This window comes from Myripristis murdjan, chromosome 4 (assembly GCF_902150065.1).
Source record: "Myripristis murdjan chromosome 4, fMyrMur1.1, whole genome shotgun sequence".
Classification (NCBI taxonomy): domain Eukaryota; kingdom Metazoa; phylum Chordata; class Actinopteri; order Holocentriformes; family Holocentridae; genus Myripristis; species Myripristis murdjan.
In genome coordinates, this window is record NC_043983.1 from 25574897 (window position 1) to 25595042 (window position 20146).

General features: G+C 43.5%; 1 protein-coding gene across 5 annotated transcripts in view; it reads right to left on the reverse strand.

Annotated features, from left to right (window-relative positions):
- The window catches only part of lrp8 (low density lipoprotein receptor-related protein 8, apolipoprotein e receptor), a 228012-nt gene extending 208128 nt beyond the window's left edge, over positions 1–19884 (reverse strand). For all 5 annotated transcript variants that reach the window (XM_030049364.1, XM_030049367.1, XM_030049365.1 and 2 more), the window contains exons 1-2: positions 19689–19884; positions 18335–18460 (exon numbers count right to left, since the gene is read on the reverse strand). In XM_030049364.1, coding sequence (XP_029905224.1) covers positions 18335–18460; positions 19689–19755 — 193 coding nt within the window. In that variant the 5' untranslated portion in view covers positions 19756–19884. The remainder of the gene's footprint in view (positions 1–18334; positions 18461–19688) is intronic.
- Positions 19885–20146: the final 262 nt, after the last annotated feature.

The window sequence follows — 20146 nt, forward strand, 5'->3', positions numbered from 1 at the left end:
GTTGACGTTTATTCAGAGCTCAGAATCCCTGTATGAAGCCTCACAGGGCTTCACAGGCCCTGAAGTGTGCAAGTTAAAAAGAGAAGGAGTCCTGAGAAGAACCACAGAGAGGAGGGCCCCTTCTGGATAAGTCTTAATAAACATGAGGGGTAATGTTAGGTAGTAAAGCGTTGATCAATAATAAAATCCAGTGATGTTGCACCTTAATAGTGATCATACATCCATACTGGTTAATGGCAGCTGTCAAAACAAAATGCAGTAAAAAAAAAAAAAAAAAAGAAAGAAAGAAAGAAAAGAAAAGAAAAAAAAGAAATGATTTTCATTAAGTATGTTCATGCTGGAGTAATTCCCTGAAAACCTGAGATGGAGGCTCAAGGTAAGAAATATTCAGTCACAAGACAAAGCATTTCTATGGATGGTACAATGGTACGGTGCAAATGGTACTTTTTTCAAACTTTGCAGTCTTTACGACGCAAATGAAACAAAGCAACTCGAGAGAATTTACAAATTTCCACTTCTTGTGCCATCAAATATATGAACATCTTGAAAAATGCATAGGGTTCTTATGCAAAGAGATAGAAAGGCCCATAATGAGTGCAACCTAGATAGCAGTGAGCACTAAAAATATGGTAGAATGGTGGCATTGAGTGCAGCAGCAGATTTCTATGAGCTATGACTCCCAGTGTACAAAAAGACTGCAAGGATTTAGTAGAAAACATCAGAAATATACCCTTGGTCGACAAATTCATGGTTTGAGTGAAATCAAAGTGTAACACTGCACTGCTGCTGCTGGTGATGAATACTGTCTGTAGCATAATGTTCTCAGTAATGTGCTAGACTATCCATCCTTTCCTTATTTCACCTTACTCATATCCCCGGGTGTCTCATCCTTCCACACACACTTTGTTTCGCTGACTCTCTCACTCATTCTCTCCTCACTCCATCAACCCCCCAAAGCAGATATGTACGATAAAATGAGATGGAACCTATTATAGTTTCCCATAAACTCCAAAACTCCCACTTGTTTTCTTTCCCTCCTCCATTTCTACGACCATTATGCTTTCCCTATCCCCCATTCGATTCTACAACTCAAACTTTCTCCAAGAGTTTTAGAGTATGGGAAAAAAAAAAAAAAAAAAATCCCTGTTTTTTTTTTTTTTTTTTTTTTTTTTCTCCCTCCGGATTTTCTAACAGGTGCAAGAGTCTCTTGATTAGGAACGGCTCAATGTGTTTCCACTACGCTGAGATGAAAACATTTGAGACTCTTTGAAGCTTGAGAAAACACAAATATGCACATATGCACGCACACACACACACACACACACACACACACACACACACACACACACACACACACACACATACACAGTTTTTCTTTATATTTCCAAAGACCCATCCTCAAGTATCTCTCGTCTTAATTTTTTGGCACCTGACAAATTGGATTATTGGGTAAATGGGGTCCGGGCCTTTTGACAGCAAGACATTGTGCCATTTTCAATATTCATGACTTTTCGAAGAAGCTGGAAGTGAACAGAATTAATCAAACAAGCTGTGAGGAGTCTTAATTACAGAAGGCGACCTGAGACTGTCTGTCGCTCTAAGTCTCATTTACACAGCCCATTGCTGGGAGAACAAAAAGCCAAATGGCAATAAAATGACAATTATTCAGCACTTACAGTGGGATTTGAACTTGTGCAGAGTTATGGCAAAGGGGAAGGACGATACTTAATAGAAATAAATTAGATCGTGGGAAACCAAGGAGGACTTTTAATGGCGAGTAATCTGGGCTTACTGACTTAAAAAAAACATCATGACCTAATACCAGTGCTGTTAATGTTGTGGTTTCATGCTTTACAGGTCATGAGTTTGGTATTTCAGTATGTCCTCTGTCACTTCTTCTGCCTCCACTATTTCCTATTGAAACTCAAACAAATCCAGCGGTTCCAGTATCCTCACATGTCAAGAAGCTTTTTAGCCCTACAGCGAGTGAAAAGTGTTTGGAGAATAATAGTGAGACTTGTGGGCATCCTCGAAAACAAGATGATTCCTGGTCTGATTGTGACTCACCTTCACCTAACTCTCTCTCTCAAAGTCAAAGGGATCAATATCGTTTCTCAACAAATAAAGAGACTGTCTACAACCAAACAATGGCCCCTCACCTTGCTTCTTTTCTACCTCTCTAAGAAGAGGTTTGGTCCACACTGACCAAAAAGAGAATATATTCAAGCCTATAGTTTGAATCAGCATCTCTATAAAAAAAAAAAAAAAAAAAAGACGAAGTAAGCCTTGGATGCAGTTCCCTCACAAGCAGGCGCCTTCTTTGAACACGACATCCCAGCTCTGTCAGCGTTAAATGTCTGTAATATTCAAATGCCAGATGAATGCGGTGGTGTTCTCACTCAAATCACTATGAAAAGTTGCAAAACTGTGTGGCACTGCAGGGCGTCTTGCTTTGCCAAAATTTGAACAGAATGTACTATGCAAATGTGAGAGACAGAACAAACCACACCTGGATAATGGCAGGATTTAAACTGTGCAAACTCCACTGAATGTATCACACACAGGGAGCTAATCCAAGCCAGGCCAAATAAAGCCAATGAACATATAAAATAAACATCATCTCCTCTAATACCACCAGCACAGGCCAATTATAGTTACCTTAACCCCATTTGCTGACAACTAGGTTACTGGGTCTTCTTCAGAGTTGACTGTGTACGCTGGAGTGTGTTTTGTTTAGTTTTATGTGTATCTATCTAGCTTGTAAATGTATGCCACATTTTTGGAATTGAACAGTCCTACATCTTTTTTTTTTTTTCAGTGAGCATCCATTCATCCATTCGTCACACAGCAGCATAACTTCCAAACAGATGCTCGGATTTCCACCAATTTTGGTGGAAAGATTGGTCATGGACCAAGGAAGAAGAAGCATTTTTTTTTTTTTTTTTTTTTACATCCTTCAATCAAATGGGGGAATTTTAATGGCCATAGCATATCACAATAAGGCTTATAACTTCCGACCAGATTCATAAATCATAACAAAATCTTAAACAAGTCTGTCATGGGGAGCAGAAGACCTGATTAACTGTTCAGGCCGTTCAGTAAAAAGAGGGCATGGCACACCACAGAAAGTCACATAAGTTCCCAACTGATTTGTATAACACTGCAACATTTTGATGCAAACATATCACCTGTTAACACTGATTAGGCCACGCCCACTTCCTCCCTGGCCATGCCGACCTCCTTTTTTTCAGCAGTTTCTCCAAGGAGGACTTGTGGCGTGTCCTCTGATTTGGCATGAAGCTATTAGCTCTACTGAGTTTCATTCATTCATTTACCTGTTCGCCTCATGCCATGTTAAGCAAATGAAAAACTGTCTACCAACGTAAGGAGCTGGGATGCCAAATCTTTGATGCTCAGTATTTTCAACTTTTGACAGAACTTGATAAAACATAATTTGCTGATCATTTCTTAGTTTTTTATGGGAATCAGTGCATCTGTTCCTTCAGCAGCCGTCTCAATGCAGTAGTGTCGTCATATAGCCGTTAAACTCTGCGTCCCCAGCCCTGTCAACTGTCATCCAAGTATGTACAGCACCGTCTCACAACAGTTCAATAAATATTCATGAACACAAACAATTTTCCCCTCAGTCTCTCTGCAAGGTCAGCCATACACACACTGTCAACGCACATCACAGATGTAAAGTGTTGGTTCCCTGGTTTGTAGATGTGGGAGAGAGTTGGAATTTAGCTCCAGTGAAAGAGAAAATCCCCAGCAGTCTTCTTTTAGATGCTTGAGTCTCGGGATCAAATGCTGGCTTTGTAAATATAGTTGTGGGATTTGGTGGTGGGTGCACCTGGGCACAGTTGGCACCTTCAAAGTGGGAATTCATGGGCAACAAGGCATGAAAACCCGCAGCTGGGCCATGGAAAACGGGCGGATTCACTCCCACACTAGTTTCCACTGCAGGGCCAAAACAGGGTTAACACACAAGTTGCCTTTCTAGGGATTAATCGGCTATCCAGACTTCACTCTTCAGCTTGGCTTCCACTAAAGGGAAGCCAGACTAAACAGCTCGCAAGGTCTCACTCCTTATCGCACTCATCACGCCGCCAACTGTACTTTCAAGACCTTTCTGTGGCTCATCTTGTGTCTCCATGGGAGAGAGAAGAGTTTGGTCCACTGTCGCTGCAAATAAGATGATACTGCTCTCCAAACTCAGCCAAGAATCTCTCAGCTACAGGAGTTAGGCCAGGGATACATCAAGACGATGTGAGAGAACCACCACCAGCAGAGGCTGATGATGAGACAGCTTTGCGTCGCCAGGTGCTGCCTGCTAAAAGTTGTCCATGAACACAATGCACAAACTGCAGACAGACAGACACATTCTGCACCTGCAAAAGAAGAAACAACTCCATTTCCTGATAGAAGACTCTCTGGTTAACTACCTAGCTACTTAACACAATAGCAGCCAAATCAGATTTCCTCATCTCAACTTGTGATCTAATTCGTTTACACTGAACAGCCGATCAGAAAGCTCTTTTCGATGGCGTCTGCTCTTGTTTCCACATGCTGAATCAGTGACAGACGAGGGCTGATGGAGGCCAAACAGGACCACTGGCCAACCACTGACTTGGTGTATCAGGGGCTTGAGTCACAATGTCAACTACGTAGGATGAGAGGAAAGAGAGCAAAGGCATTCGGTGTAATTACAACTGGTGAAGCTAGGCGGGTGTCGTGTGTTCCCACCATCCTCTACGTTTCCGTGGTAATTATGCTGATTATACAAAGAGAAGCAGGTGGGTATAGGCAGCAGATACTGCTGGGTGGGAGAGGAGGAGGGCAACGTGGAATTGAAAAGTAATTAGTACAGACTTTGGGATGCAGACAACAAATTGAATGGGGAAATGAAGAGGAATTACGATGCCACACATTATGCCGACTAATTCAGAAAGTGAAGAACAAAAAAGATAGGAGGGGAAAGAAAATATTGCAGCACGACAGAGGAGAAGCTCAGAGAAAAAGCACAATGTCTCGTCTACAAAGGCACTAAAAGACCGTTCACAAAAGTATGCATGCTTAATCGTTTGTAAAGTGCTACCACCAAGACATCCAGTGCATCAAGAGGAATCCATTGCATCAAAAGACATCAAACACGCAGGTCAGGCCTCAATCGATATTTCTCACTACGCATTAGTGAGCCGTGACCACACAGCCACCCAGACGCAACGCGGGGAAATTTTGAGAAAGAAAAGTAAAGAAAATCAGTTTGATACAAAGCTGGTTACTGTGTTATGAGTGTGTCAAAGAAAAGGTCATGTATTAATTTCTCGACTTACTACAAAGGCCAAAAGGCCGATGTTACGGTGTGCATGTGTGTGTGAGTGTGTGTGTGTGAGTGTGTGCAACCACATGAAAAGAGAGAGGCTGCAGGTACGCGGTTCATGCTGTATTGTTTTCGCACGACTGAATGTCTGCATGTGCATCTACTGTATGTTCCTGTGTGTGTGTGTGTGTGTGTGTGTGTGTGTGTGTGTGTGTCCTCTCATGTTTCTACGAAAGCCCAGGGTAAAACGTTTGAGCTGATCATCTGGCCGCTTCATTTAATCTTAATAAACCTCAGAGACTATCCTGTCCAACGCAAACAAACGCCAACAACAGCAGCAGCGGATAAACAAAAAGGCCTTGGGACACATTGATTGCCATGGAAACAGCATGCAAACACACGCAGTCGCACACAAATGCACACACACTCCACGTCGATGGAGACCTCGGGGCATGAGGAAAAATTGACGTGAAGAGTAATGTGATGTTGACAGAATAATGTAGATGTTTCAAACAAATTCACACCGCCGTTCACAAGCCGATGCACACAATGCACACACACACACACACACACAATTCCCAGTGAATCTTATTGAGTGTGTGAATATGTGTGTGTGTGTGTGAGCATGTGAGAGAGAGAGGGGGCCTCTCAGGACCCATTGAGAAGGTGTCACCCTGCTTCCAAACATTCAATCCCTGCATCCAATGACACATAAAAGGGTGTGGGGGGGGGTGATGGAGGGAGAAGAGAGAGAGAGAGAGAGAGACTAAAGAAAGGGTAAACACATTGAAAACAGATGCCAGGAAACAAGAGAATAATAGAAAAGAGAGAGAGAGAGAGCGAGAGCAAGACCTTGAAGAGGGCGACGGTGGAGAAAAGAGAGCGAGAGAAAAGGAGAGGACGGAGGATCTTAACAAAAACAGATCCTCGTGACGACCTTGGAGCTCCTCCACGCAGACGGCGGACAGAAAATCGTTCCTCCCGCGTGGTTCTGTTCTGGATTTCACCTGATCCACCTGGCGCGGCATCCTCAGCCTGCAAGAGCTAAGCTGCTGTATGCACGTCAATAAGTCCAGAGAGATCCTACCGACTGCAACACATCAGCTTTTCTTTTTTTTTTCTTTTTTTTTTTTTCTTTTATTCAAAAACACTTCAAATAATCCCCACAACTGCCTATGAATAACTTTGGCAATGAAGAAAAAGACATCTTATCAGACGTTTTGGGGCATACTCGAGACAGGTTTTTTTTTTTTTCTCTCTCTCTCTCTTACTCTCTCTTCAAACAGCAGTGGAAAACATGGCCCTCAACAATGATTTCCTCACACTTTGCTCGCCCTTTATTCTCACTCCCTTCTCTCTCTCTCTCTCTCTCTCCCCCTCTCTATATCCCCCCCCTCCCAGTCCCGCCCCCCGCCTCCCGTGTTGACATGCTGAGCAGTGTGTTGTGATTATGAAGCGTGCTGCAAGCGAAAGTGTGGCAATGTGTGTATCCCCGAGACATAGGCTCCGCGCGTGTGTATGCGTGTGTGTCGCGCCACTCTTTTACTGATAACCGGCATTACCGAGCACAAGCTGCATCATCAAAGAGTGACCCCCCCCCCTCCCTCCTAACACCCGCCCCCCCTTATCCCCTCCCGTCCCTTATCCTGCAACGTATGACAAGCAAAAATCCCCTGAAGGTAAAAGACCCGCTCCCAGGCTTAGGAGCAGGCGCGGAGTGTGTATGTGGGAGATAGGTAGACTGTGTGTAATCTACATAAACAACTTCATTCAGTTGTCAGACAGAAGGAGTGAGGGAGTGAGAGAGAGAGAGAGAGAGAGAGAGAGAGAGAGTGGGAAATGATGGGATGTGGGCGGACAGACAGAAAAAAAAAACGTGAAAGTATCAAGAATTTTTTATGATCTCATCTCAACCTTTCAAGTGGTAATCCTCGAGTTACATGTTATTTATTTATTTATCTGTTTGTTTGTTTGTTTGTTTGTTTAGCCAACCCATTTGTTGCTAAGCGATCATTGCTGTGGTGTTTCTGCATGCATCCGATCCAGCAGCGTGCCCAGCACTGTGACAAAAAGAGACCAAAAAAAAAACGCATCACTTCCTGGGTGCAAGAGCGTTACGCCCCGGGGAAAGAGAGAGAGTGTTTGAAAAAGCAAGGCTCAGTCTCTATTGTGTTGCATTAATCAACGATAAAGCGCAGCAAATAATGCACTGATATGGGAATACAATAGTACATATGCTCTCTGGTTAAAAACAAGCCAGATAAGGGTGGGCACGGATGCCATCAAATCCTCTGAGACCATCCCACAGTGAAATGCTCTCCTCTTATTGGGATTGGAAACAATCTGCCACTTTTTGTACATAAATTATTTATCGACCAATTAGCTTTGAGCGCTAGACTATCGAGCTAAATGACGGATCACCTCTCTCGCTGGTGAACGCCTGCGTCTACTGTACATGACTTGGCTGAGTTGAGAATAAATCCACTTGAATTCAAATCGTCGCCTTCATGCCAGTTCATTCAGGGGAATACAGTTTAACGTTCCTTTCCTAAACACAATGAAGAGCTGGCTTTGTCAAACCAGCTATTGAATTTCAGGCTATTTTTAAAGAAGCATCATAAACTCTATTAACCCGAGCATTTTGGATATAGAGTAGGAGTCATTTTCCAATTATGTAATGAAATCTCTAACTTTATTAATGGCGTGGACTGGCTTCCGGCAGTGGAAAAAGACTTGAGACATGAAACACTTTTCAAATCAGACATGACTGGGAACAAGCGCTCTGTGATTACTATTATGATTTTAATTGTTGCATTTAACTGAATGTAATTATTGCGACATACAGAAGGTAAAAAACACTGAATTTCAGCACTAAAACATTCCACCACTTTGCTATAAGACAGCACAACCTCTGCAACCCATATGCGATATTAGCATCTGTATTTGTGAGTACTCTCTGCTCGCTACTGAGGCAGAGCTTGAAGGATGAGATCTGAGTTTACACACACTCTGAGACCTTTTCCTTTTTTTGACACCTTCAAAGCCTTCCTCCATCTGCTTTCTCACAGCAGGTGCCAGGCCTGAAAATCTAGTTTCGCCCATCGAAGATACATACACAAACACATACACACACACACACACAGCCATCTCCTGAGATTTGATGGAAATATACAGGCACACACACGCACTCAACCAGTGCACACACAGTTCACATACACACCAAACTCACCACAACCCTAACTCCTACTTTTAACAAACTGATTTCCTGCTTTGCTGCCATGGTCGGTGGAAAAATTTCCTGTTTTATTTGACAAGAGAAACAGAGACGGGGTGGGACGGAGTGAACCGAACCGAATGAATGGATATAGTCACAGCTCTCCGAGCGTAGACGGAGACGGGGAGTGATACAGAAAAGGAGAGAGGGGAGGACAGAAAAAGGTGTCGGCAGTAGGAAATGAGAACAAAAGAAAACGAAGTGGCAAAGAAAAAAAAAGGGGGAATCAGGAATCTAGAAAACAGGGATGTTGTGCGCAAACAGGAACGAGGAAGAACAGGAAGATAAAAAGGAGAGATGGCAGCAGGAGAATGACAAAGTCGGAGTCGTCGTCATCGTCGGAAAATGAGCCGGAGAAAACTCTCCAAAGTTCCCTCCTCAACTTCCACGCGCTGCGAAACTTTCCGTGCAAACCTCTGACACGCGGCGCTCAAGGGCCCTATCTCTGTGTCAGCCCGGCAGACAGGTATTAGCCGCCATGTTTTATTCATCAGACTTCTTAGTTGCCGTTTCATACGCCGCTACCTGACTGCGTGCGCCGGGCGACAGAGCGCGTGGAGAAAAACAGGATTACAGCAAATGTAAATAATAAAATAGAGGCACATGAAGATATTCGGTTAATCTGGGCTGGGGATTAATGCCATGATACCCTGTCAGACACAACACAACGCAACACACTGGCACAAAAGAGGCACGCACATGCACAACACACACATGCACACAGGCCAAATAGGATTGAAATATTATCCGAGTTTGACTTTGAACAATGAGTTACTTTACAGCAGAGCAGCGTGGAGGTGTAATATCAGGTTAGGGCAGTGGAAAGCTGCCATGACAGTAAACAAAACCAGGTAATCTGTACAAATGGGCAGGCTAATACCGCTGTTCATCACCGGTATGGGGAGGAAAGGAGAAGGAGAAGTCGGATCAAGAAAAGAAGAGAGAGAAACAGAGCAGGAGAGGCACAACAAAGACATTAAAAAATATAATCAATAAATGAATAAACAAAAGGAAGAGGGCTGAGGTGTTTCACAAAAGACGGAATTGTTTCCTTTTGTCTTTAGCGACACCGAGTACAGCCTCACTCTCTTTCCATCCTCATACTTTTTGTCACTCGTGTCTCAAAAAGGTTGCATCGATTTGAACAACCTGACAAGGAAATGTCACATGACTAGCAGGGAATTCCTCACATTTAGCCAGCTAGAGTCAACATCCGTCGGGTAAATGCAACTAGGAAGCCCATATTTTTCTAAAAGCACCAATATATATATATAGATTATATATATATATATATATATATATATATATATAAATATATATAACTAGGCGGTAAATAATGCAAAAGCACTTGGAATATGTCGTCCCATCAGCCACATCCCGTCATTAAAGGTAAATACATCCCAATTTAAAACGTACTTTTGTTATATTTTGTGTTCCTGTAGCCAGTGTCTCTCATTTCCTTTCAATGCACCTCCTTTGGTCCTGCACCTGTAGTAAGTTTCGGGGGATGTGCGCTTTTATTATACACACATTAAACCACAAACCAAATCCACCTGTCACAAAACTGCATGGATTTGTTCAGTTAACAGTGAATGGTTACCCTTCCTTTTTTTTTTTTTTTTTTACCTTTACTTCATGTTACTTATAGATTTGTACCACTACCTTGCTTTACTTTCCTGTTCAACTTGCTAACCTGAAACTTGTGGCGATGGGAGTGTTTCGACCTTCCTTCCTATATAAAATACATGCAGCAAGAGTCTCTCTCTCTCTCTCTCTCTCTCTCTCTCTCTCTCTCTCTCTCTCTCTCTCTCTCTCTCTCTCTCTCTCTCTCTCTCTCTCTCTCTCGCTCTCTCGCTCTCGCTCTCTCGCTCTCGCTCTCTCGCTCTCTCTCGCTCTCTCGCTCTCTCTCGCTCTCAACAGTGTCTTTTACTACAACTCATGTTTTTAGCCTTCTATGACTTCTCCACATCACTCATCAGGTTAGAAACAGTCATCTTCACCAGGGTCAGTCACATTATTCCACCAGTGGACAGAGGGGCCACAAATACCTTTAATAAATAAATAAATAAAACACCTTGACTGTCTCTGACAATCAAAGACAATGCTGCAGGCCCTGATGGTCTGTCCCTGGCTCCGTCTGACACTCTCTTTCTATTATTCTGTGTGAGTGTGTGTGTGTGCGTGCAAGTGGATCCTATGCATGTGCGTGGGAATGAAACTCAGTCTCTCCTCTCTGGTTTAAAAAGTAATACACTGCAGCATTTTCATACATATCTGACATCAATGTGACTCAGCCTATAACCGGTTTATGAAAGCTTTTAAATTTGCAGTTCTTAACACTCAATGTTGGGAGGTCAACAACAAAACGGCTTCAAGTAAATAAATATGCTTCTTGAATAACAAAGAAATCTATAAAGCATGTCACAGAAATAGAAAAATTACAAAACATCAATCGGGTCCATGAGAAAAAGCCTTTGAAGACCCGTGTGAGATGTTTAGTGTCGGCTAATGTTGGGCCATGTTTCACACGTTCATCCAAAGATAAAAATAAAGAAATGAACTCTGCAATATTCTAATGTACTCACTAATGGCTCATACATTAAAACATTACTGGAAGAACCCAGATAACATTTCAAATGATCAAAACCCTCTTTTCAGCTGTCGTAAAATGAGTCGGAAGCATTCATCAAGCTATTCATGCCAAGCCCACACCATTGTATGTGCAGACAAAAATAAAAGCCCCTAATTGAGGATTTTTTTAATCAACTTTTGCCACTTCTATTAAGCTTTTCTAATGTGATCTGTTATAATTCTTCATATATATATATATATATATATATATATATATAAAGAATTATAAGCTAACCCTTATATATATATATATATATATATATATATATATATATATATATATATATATATATATATATATATATATATATGAGAGCCAGCTACTGAGGGAGAGAGAAAGAGTGACATGTGAGACGGGGAACAAAGTGAGGACCAAAGAACAAGTTAAAAGAAATCCTTGTTGGGTTGATAAATGTGCCCTCATTTTGGAAGAAGCTATAGCCCTAGAGGAAAAGACACACAGAGAGGGAGAGAGAGGGAGAGAGAGGGAGAGAGAGAGAGAGAGAGAGGTTTTTCCCTATTTGTGAAATGTAGATACATACTCATGGAGAGGAAGAGAAATGATCCTGCGAGTCCTCAGGCATAGGCACAGACTCTTGCTCTCTCTGCATTCTCTGATACGCGCACACACACACACAGACTCACACACACATGCGCGCACGCACAAACACACACGATTCTCACGGTGCAGATTCTCACCCGCTGAGACACACACTAATTGGATTAGAAGTATGCAGATGGACAGTGCAATCTCTCTCTCTTTCTTTCTCTCGCTCTCTCTCACATGCTCACACACACATTCACACACACATACACACACACACATACACTATCGGCAGCCTCCTTATATGGTCCCTGTATTTCCCTCTCTCCTCCATGTCAATATAAAGGCGTCATTCCAAAGGCGCACAGAAAGACAGATAGAAATAGTGGGAGAGACAGCAGGGGACGAGCATGAGGCACAAGGCGAGATAGAGAGGGAGAGAGGTACATGGTGAGAGAGAGAGAGAGAGCGAGCGAACGCCTAAGGCCAGCACTGACCTCAGCTAAAATTACCCCACTGATGTTTTGCAGTGCTGCACCCAGCACCCAACACCTATTCAGCACACCAGGTCTAACTGCTGTTGCCTTGTAGAGCGTGATCCGTTGTTTCACCGAGGCGGCACGCTGTCACATTTTGGACTTGTCATCTATGAAGCCTGTGAGAACCTGTCAACTTAATTATGCTTAATATCTTATCGTAAAGAAACACCTCGAGTTGTTGGCAGATTGACCCGTTTGTCAGCTTACCTGTTCATGACGGAGAACTGTCACTGAAACGGTGAAAACAGGATACTGGCATTATCCAAAGTAAATGGGGGACTGACCTTAGAGTCATGTGTGTTGTTAGCCCTGCAGAGGGGTAGCTTTTAATGATACATCATTAAATCAATACATCACATGTATCTAGGTTTATTTATGCAATTATTTCAGTGGAGCAGCCGTATTAATCTGCTGTGCTGTGAATTTTTCCTTGTGCCCCGTCTACCATCATCGACCAAGTTCTCTTCCTACAGAAAGAGGATAAGTAATCCCTCCTAGTCCAAGGCAGTCAATTATTATTATACCATACTTTGTGTAAGTATTAAGCCTATACAAAGCTACAAGATTTAGCACATAGTTTATGAAGACTTACTGTGTCACATTAGAGCCGCTGTGACTTCTCATTTTCTCATTTTTGAGATAGTGTTAGTTGTCTGCCATCACACAACTCTTGGAAAATGCATGCTAAAATGCTAAAATGTGGCCTGATGGTTGAGACCACCTTGGGCAGGACCAAGGTAAGACAGAGACCAAATGGAGTCAAGGCTGAGACCAAAGTCCAAACTGACACAAAAACAACCCAAGGTCAGTTTTTAAGAAAAATCTTCTTATAACTTACAAATAATGGCATCAAACACACAAGAAAACAACAAAGACCCCCTTGTTATCATTCTTCAGTGTAATTCTATGCTGAATTTTCTTTGCTTTCAGACAAGTAAATTCTGTATCATTTTCAAATGTATTACAGCCGACACAGAGGATATTCTGAATACTGCATGTGCAAAATAGGTGAGCACAGCCTGGGACGTGATGAGGCAAGAGGAACTGCAGTGGCAACCACAAATGTCTGGGAACTCTGCATAGGAAGCTGGGACTGAAGTTGCCGAAACTCAGATTTTATATAAACAGTCTATACCGCGGTCTCGCCCGGTCTTGGGAAGAAACGTCGAGTCCTCCGTGTTCAAGACTGAAGCAAGACAGAGCGGAAATGCATCCGAGTGCATGACTACAGCACTGATGACTGGTGTCTGTGTTTTTATCACTGAACTGGTTTTACAGCAGGCCGGTCTCCACAGACTTGGTATATTGCTTCAGATATCATGCATGATCTTGTGCTTGTGTGCAGTCATCTGTTTGTAAAATATGATCTCTAATAAGGTCAGAAAGCAAGGAGTGCTCATTATTATACACACACACACATGCACACACATAAATAGATACAGTCCCAGAGTGCATCAGTAGCTTCCTAAGTCACAGAGCAGCACAGTACAGTTGGTCTCACCGCACATTTTCTCTGGAGATTACACTGCTGCAACCGCACACACATCCATGCACATTCCTCTACTCTAATGTATCAAGGAAATGATGAATTGGGGTGTCGCTGTCTGCATGTGGTTGTCCTAATGAGTCTGTGTGTGCATGTGCATGTGTGTGTGTATGCATACCTGTGGTCATTTCAGTGGGTTAGGATGTTTACGAACTACAGGTGATCTGTGGTGGCTTTGTACCTTTGATTGAGGTAGGCACAAGTGGGTTTTCAAAGCGGATGAGTTTACATTGGGGCTCTCTGCATCAGCAATTTGCAACCTGGGGTCCGGGGTCCTACAAGGGGCCTTGGGGAGTTTCCAGAGAAATTGAGAATATTTTAATGTCGCTGTTATTCCACCGACTAGACGTTAGCCCTGTTGATAAGCTTCACTCTTCCCTGTTAATCCATTCTACAGCATAGACAGTGATGGAATAACTGAATCTTATCAGACGGGGCTTCCTGAGACTACATCTTATCAAACACAAGTCCGCAGCCTGATGTGTATCAATTTGGGGGTCCTTAACACGAGAAAGGTCGAGAGCCACTGCTCTATATCATCTGCCAGAGGGTAAGAGCTCATACTCGCTGTGAAGAATATGAGATGGATCAGACAATATTCTCTGTGCTTGCCTGAGAACTCACTGCTCCTATATTGACTGGAGGGACTGGAGCTCATTCCTCCCCATAACCTTCATGGCAGGACTCGGCGAGCAAGCAAGTGTGTATGTGTTTGTGTGCATATGTGTGTCTGTGAATGTGAATGTGTGGTGTCTACCTTACCACTTCAGAGGCTGGGACAGATACCATTCCGTCTGCTTTCTTTTAATCTATGTGAGTGGTGTCATAGGGTCAGTGCTCACACACACTCAGTGTGTGCATGTCCGTGAGTATGTGTGTGTTTGCATCTGTTTGTAATTGACGAAGCCACTGGCCCCCTTGACCCCATACCTCCATTAGAAGTCTGACCCGGATGTGCTACTGAAAGCAGTGTGTGTGTGTGTGTGTGTGTGTGTGTGTGTGTGTGTGTGTGTGTCAGCAAGTGAATATCTTTTTTGTGAGCCTATCAGTACAATGCCTTTCATGCCTGAGGCGCCTCCCTGCAGGCTCTCATTACGGTGGTGTGAGTGTGTGTGTATCTGTATCTGTGTACATGTGTGTGTGTGTGTGAGTGTGTGTGTGTGTGAGAGAGAGAGAGAGAGAGCAGTGGCGTGAAATGTGTTGTGATGTCTCCTCTATGAGAAGCTGATCTCAGACTGCAGAGGAGACGCTCTCCTTCTCAGACCTGCTCAGACTCATTGTCCTGCTGTGACACACACACACACACACACACAGAACCCCATGTATCCTGCTTTCACTCCAACTGCAATACTTTTTAGGGTTCATATATGGTTTAAGATGTATCCATTATACAAAACTATCACACACTGGACCAAATAAAATAATCATTTTGTTTCTTTTGCCAACTCTGTGTCATCGCCACTAATTTTACAGGGATAAATTTGTATCTAAATCCCTACAGGTAACGTTTTTACAGTGCAGCGTACACAAGACCGGGGGAGAAGACCCAGTGCAGCAAAGAGAGAGAGAGAACAATTGAACACCGACATATGAGGTTGAGATATGAGATGATTTTGCAGTGGCACTTTGGATTAGCCTTGTTTAAATCCACTTAAATCCGCTGTAAAAATGATAAGGCTCTTTTTTTTATTTCAACAGTCGAAATATAGGTCATACAGAGACGTGCAGAGGTGGAGAGCTGATGTGCGAGTACACGCACGTGTGCGTGACTATACGTGCTCCCTACACAGAGAAGGCACACATGTATACACACACGCACGCACATACAACCCCGCCCCCAAAATCTACTGTCTCCCAGGGCAACAGGAGCGGAATCCACCACAAGGCACATTGTGAATGAATGAGGAAAGAGGAGAGGAGGAGCAGGAGAAGGAAGAGAGAAAAGGAGAATGAGAGAAAGGAGAGACAAGCCTGCACAAAAGACAACCCAATCTGCAAAGATTTATTCTAATACAGCTGCTGGAGGAAGGACGCTATAGGGGTAATCCCTGTAGGCAGAGCTGTGTGTGTGCGCGCGCGTGTGAAGAGAATGTGTGTGATGCGACTACGAACTGACAAGCACCTGCACAGACAGCACACGCGCTCAGACACACACTCCCACATGCACACACAGTTGTACACAGCCTGTTTGGATAAGATAGGAGCACGCCTGGTGTGTGTTTGTGTGCATGCATTTCATATAAAGAGACTGAGGTTGGATGAGGAGTCAAAGTAACAGCAAGGAACACTAATATGGTGAACGGCACTGTCCTTATTTATGTTACTATGTGCATTGTGTTGGGATGGACTGTGCAGTTTTTCATTTCATTGCATTGCACTGTATTGATTTTGTTGTGGTACGTTGCATTGACTTATTTTTCACTTCATCGCTTTGATTGACTTTGTATTGCATTGATCTGTATTGCAATGATACATGCATCTTTCTCATTTTTCCTTTTCTGGAGCAAGATTGCAGGTCTTGTCACCTTCCTCTAATTCTCACCCCAATCCTGTGACTCCTCCTCTCTCTCACCATGACTCCATTTCTGCTCCTTGCCCTTCCTCCCAGCTTACTTTGCTCCTCTTTTCTCATCTTCTCTTCTCTAGACCATCCTGTTCCTTCCACTCAAATCTGTCCCATATCTTTTCTTCCTCCTCCTCCTCCTCCTCCTCTCATTTGAGCCCTGTGGGGCTTTGGGGAGGGGGCACAGTGGCAGTGCTGGCATCTGTTCGAAGGGCTGGCACGTCGCCAGCCAAGGAACATCACTCCGGCAACCAGAGTCACGCTGTTGGATTTATCTCCAACCAACCTGTCAGCTGATGCCCTTTGTGGGCGTAAGACGAGTGGGCACAGCTTCCTTGGCATTCGTTCTGCCAAAGTGCCCACAGGGGATTTAAAAAAAAAAGCGGAGGGGGGAAAAGCCCCTTGGTTTGTGCTACAATGCCAAGGAAGTGAGGCAGTGTTTTAGAAAGAGTGGTCCAACATATAAGATGGGCTGAAGGCTGAGGTATCTAAAGGATGGAGAGGAGCAGGGAGGGAGGGAGGGAGGTTGGGAGGAGGGGATGAAGAGAGAACAAGGCTACAGACAGAAAAAGGGCAAAAAGGAGAAAAAGGTAGAGACTGAGCAAGGAGAAGAGACAGAGATATGCTTGACCCCAAGAGGCAAGCGAGACCACATCTGAGGCTAGGAGGATGTTGTAGCAAGAGAGTGACAAGACAGAAGAGAGAGGCAGAGCCCCATTTCCTACAGAGACAACATGGGAAGGTTAAAAGTAAAGTCAATCACCTCATGGCATACTTTAAATGCCATTTTGTTTTTATCGTGCGCACGGATGAAACAACAAAGTAAACCACACCGACTTCAGAGAAGAGGAGCTCATTAAAAACTAATCACACTCCCACTGAGTATCACCCACTAAATGTCCAATAATCCCAGTCAGTCTCTCCAGTCAATGAGACACGCTTGTAAATGTCACGGCATACATCCAGGGAACTCCCTAGACACCCAGGGACTGCCTCTGTGGTGGGAGTGCAAGATGAGAGAATCATTGGTTTGGTGTGCCGGCACCCATGACAAGGGCTGAATCAATTGCCCACTAATATAACCATTCAAGCAATTAGCAGCATGACAAATTCATAAGTGATGATTGCTGGGATGGTTGTTCACATTCCCATACAATTACATGAACAGAATTGATTCAGGAGCAATTCAGCTAAATTGCAGAGTATTGGTCTTCATCGCACAGTCCTGAGAACTGAATTCAATTTGTCCAAACTATTTGACTCACCAATACATTATGTATCCCTTTATTATAAACTCCACAAAAGAAACAGCTGCCTCCAGGAGCAAGGGCGCTTATCTGACCACAAGAGCACACCAACTTTATTATCACTGAAAAGCCACAGCATTTGCTCGGGCTTTTAGCTATATTTGAGCCAACATCGTCAATGCTCTCATTGTGACAAAGGCTACGCTTAAGAAGCGCAATTAGTGAGAAATGAGTGAAATTCTTAGGGTCGTGTGACCTGCCCAGTGATCCTGGATCAGTAGTGCCCATAATGGGTTTCATGGACCCCCAGAAGTCAGGAGGTTCAAGAAGGGTCCCGCAACATGAGAAATACTTTTGTTTCACTATTATCTCATCCATTCAAGTTTTAACAGTGAAGCAATCTACAGTTTACACTATAGACAAGCGCCTAGTTATTCACCAGATCAAACCCAACAACAACTGTCTTTTCAGCTGGGAGTCCCTCTAACAAAACTTCATCAAATGAGGCATGTATCTTGGGGTCCTTGACATGAAAATGCATAGGAAGCAGTGTCCTAGATCAAGACTCCTTTTCTTAACACGCTGCAGCTGTATCCATAGTGCTGCTCCAGCAAACAAAGCCATCCTTATATGTATCAGCCGGTGTGGCTGTTTCTGAGCTACTTACGACAGTTCTCCTCGTCGCTGCTGTCTGAGCAATCGTCATCATCGTCGCATCTCCACAGGGTCGGGATGCACCTTCCGTTCTTGCATTGAAACTGCCCGGCTTCACACTCCGATTCCGTATGAGTTCCTACGTTTGCAAAGATGAACAAACTGTCAGTCATCTCCAAAGTCCAGTTTGTGCAACCATTACAAGAGAGAGCTATGTACAAATGTGAGCCCTATGATATTTTATAGGATGCTTTGCAACTATAAACTATACCCAATATCCAATAGGAAATTTACAGCATCAGAATGATGGCACATGAAAACAAAAGTACCGTAAAGAGCTGTAAGGTGACTTCTGAGTACAAGTCATGCTGTACAGAAAGACTAAAGCAACATTAAAGTGACAGCATAGCAATAAGGTCAGCACAAAAAGGTCAATACAAACTCATTAATGAACACTGCAAACGTAAATCTCCATACAACAGGCATCAGTATTTCATCAAGACTCACCTACAGCAAAAGTAGGCGAGACTACAAACTGTTATTCCACTCTATCTTAAACTGATTGGTTCATCAATTTTGGAGGGTAAAGGATACACATGGCTACAATTGCCACCTACTTTACATTCTTAGCATTGTGAAATTCCCATAACCTTCCTATGGGGACTTGCTATAGTCTTTCTGTGACACTCAATTGTGAGTTAGTGACCTTGTCACACTTACTGGTGTTTTTTCATCCTATGTTACCACTGTAATACTCCCAATATAAAATCAACATAATGTGCCCATATGAACTTGTCGTTTTGCTGCCATAAACCCACAGTATCCTTTTTATTATATGGTTAACAATAACAATGATGTAAGGGGCTTGCATGTTTGTGTAATGTATCCATACCTTTGGTGGCACAGTGATTGCCTACAGACAGTGTCCTGCTGGCTGGCTGACTTAAACACAGCAAATCTGTTTAGGCGTGTTTAATTTCTTAGCTCCTGCTACACACAAAAAAACGTGTATCAACATCGCGTTCACTTTGTGATCAAATGAACGGAGCCTGCCCCTTTTCTCTCTGTAGAATCAACCCATTGCATTTGGGCACACATGTCGGACTGTGCGGATCCTTTCTTCCGCGTATTGTCATTTAATGTCACCATTGATCGCACGCACAGCGCAGACAAAGTGGTGACCAAGGCGTGAGCTGCGGCTCTTGTGTGATGAGACAAGTGTTTTCACGGCCATGTAACCATACGACTTTCTGTAAGGACAAGGAGTGGATGTAAAGACAAGTCCGTTTGCCGGTGCGATCCCCCCCGTGCATTGCCGCGATGCAATGCAAACCCCCCCTTGCCTCGCCTGGAGACAAGTGCCTTACCTTTTGCGCAATGGAGCTCCATGAGTAACAAATGTAACAGCATAAGCTTTCCGACTTCTGTCCACATCTTTAGGTCCTAGCGGGGTCTGCCGTTGTGCTCATGCAAGTAAAAGCCAGTGAAGGATCCCCAGTCTCTCTCTGCCTCTCTCTCTCTCTGCCTCTGTGCGAGTGTGTGCGATCACCCTGGCTCTCTCCTCTCCCTCCCTCTGCCTCGGCTGCAATTTGAATCAGTGACGCTTATGGGCGGGATGGGGAAGGTGCCTGCAGTTAATATAGTAGTGAAACTCAAAATATACGTGGAAAGGGGGAGGGGTTAAGTCACATGGGGGTCTCAAAACTTTTTTTTTTTTTTTTTTTTTTTAAATCCCACGTTCAGGATCTCCTAAGTTATATCCCTATTTGTTAAGACTGCATCTAAACTAAGCTTTTTTTAGGTGATATGACTTGGTACAGAATTG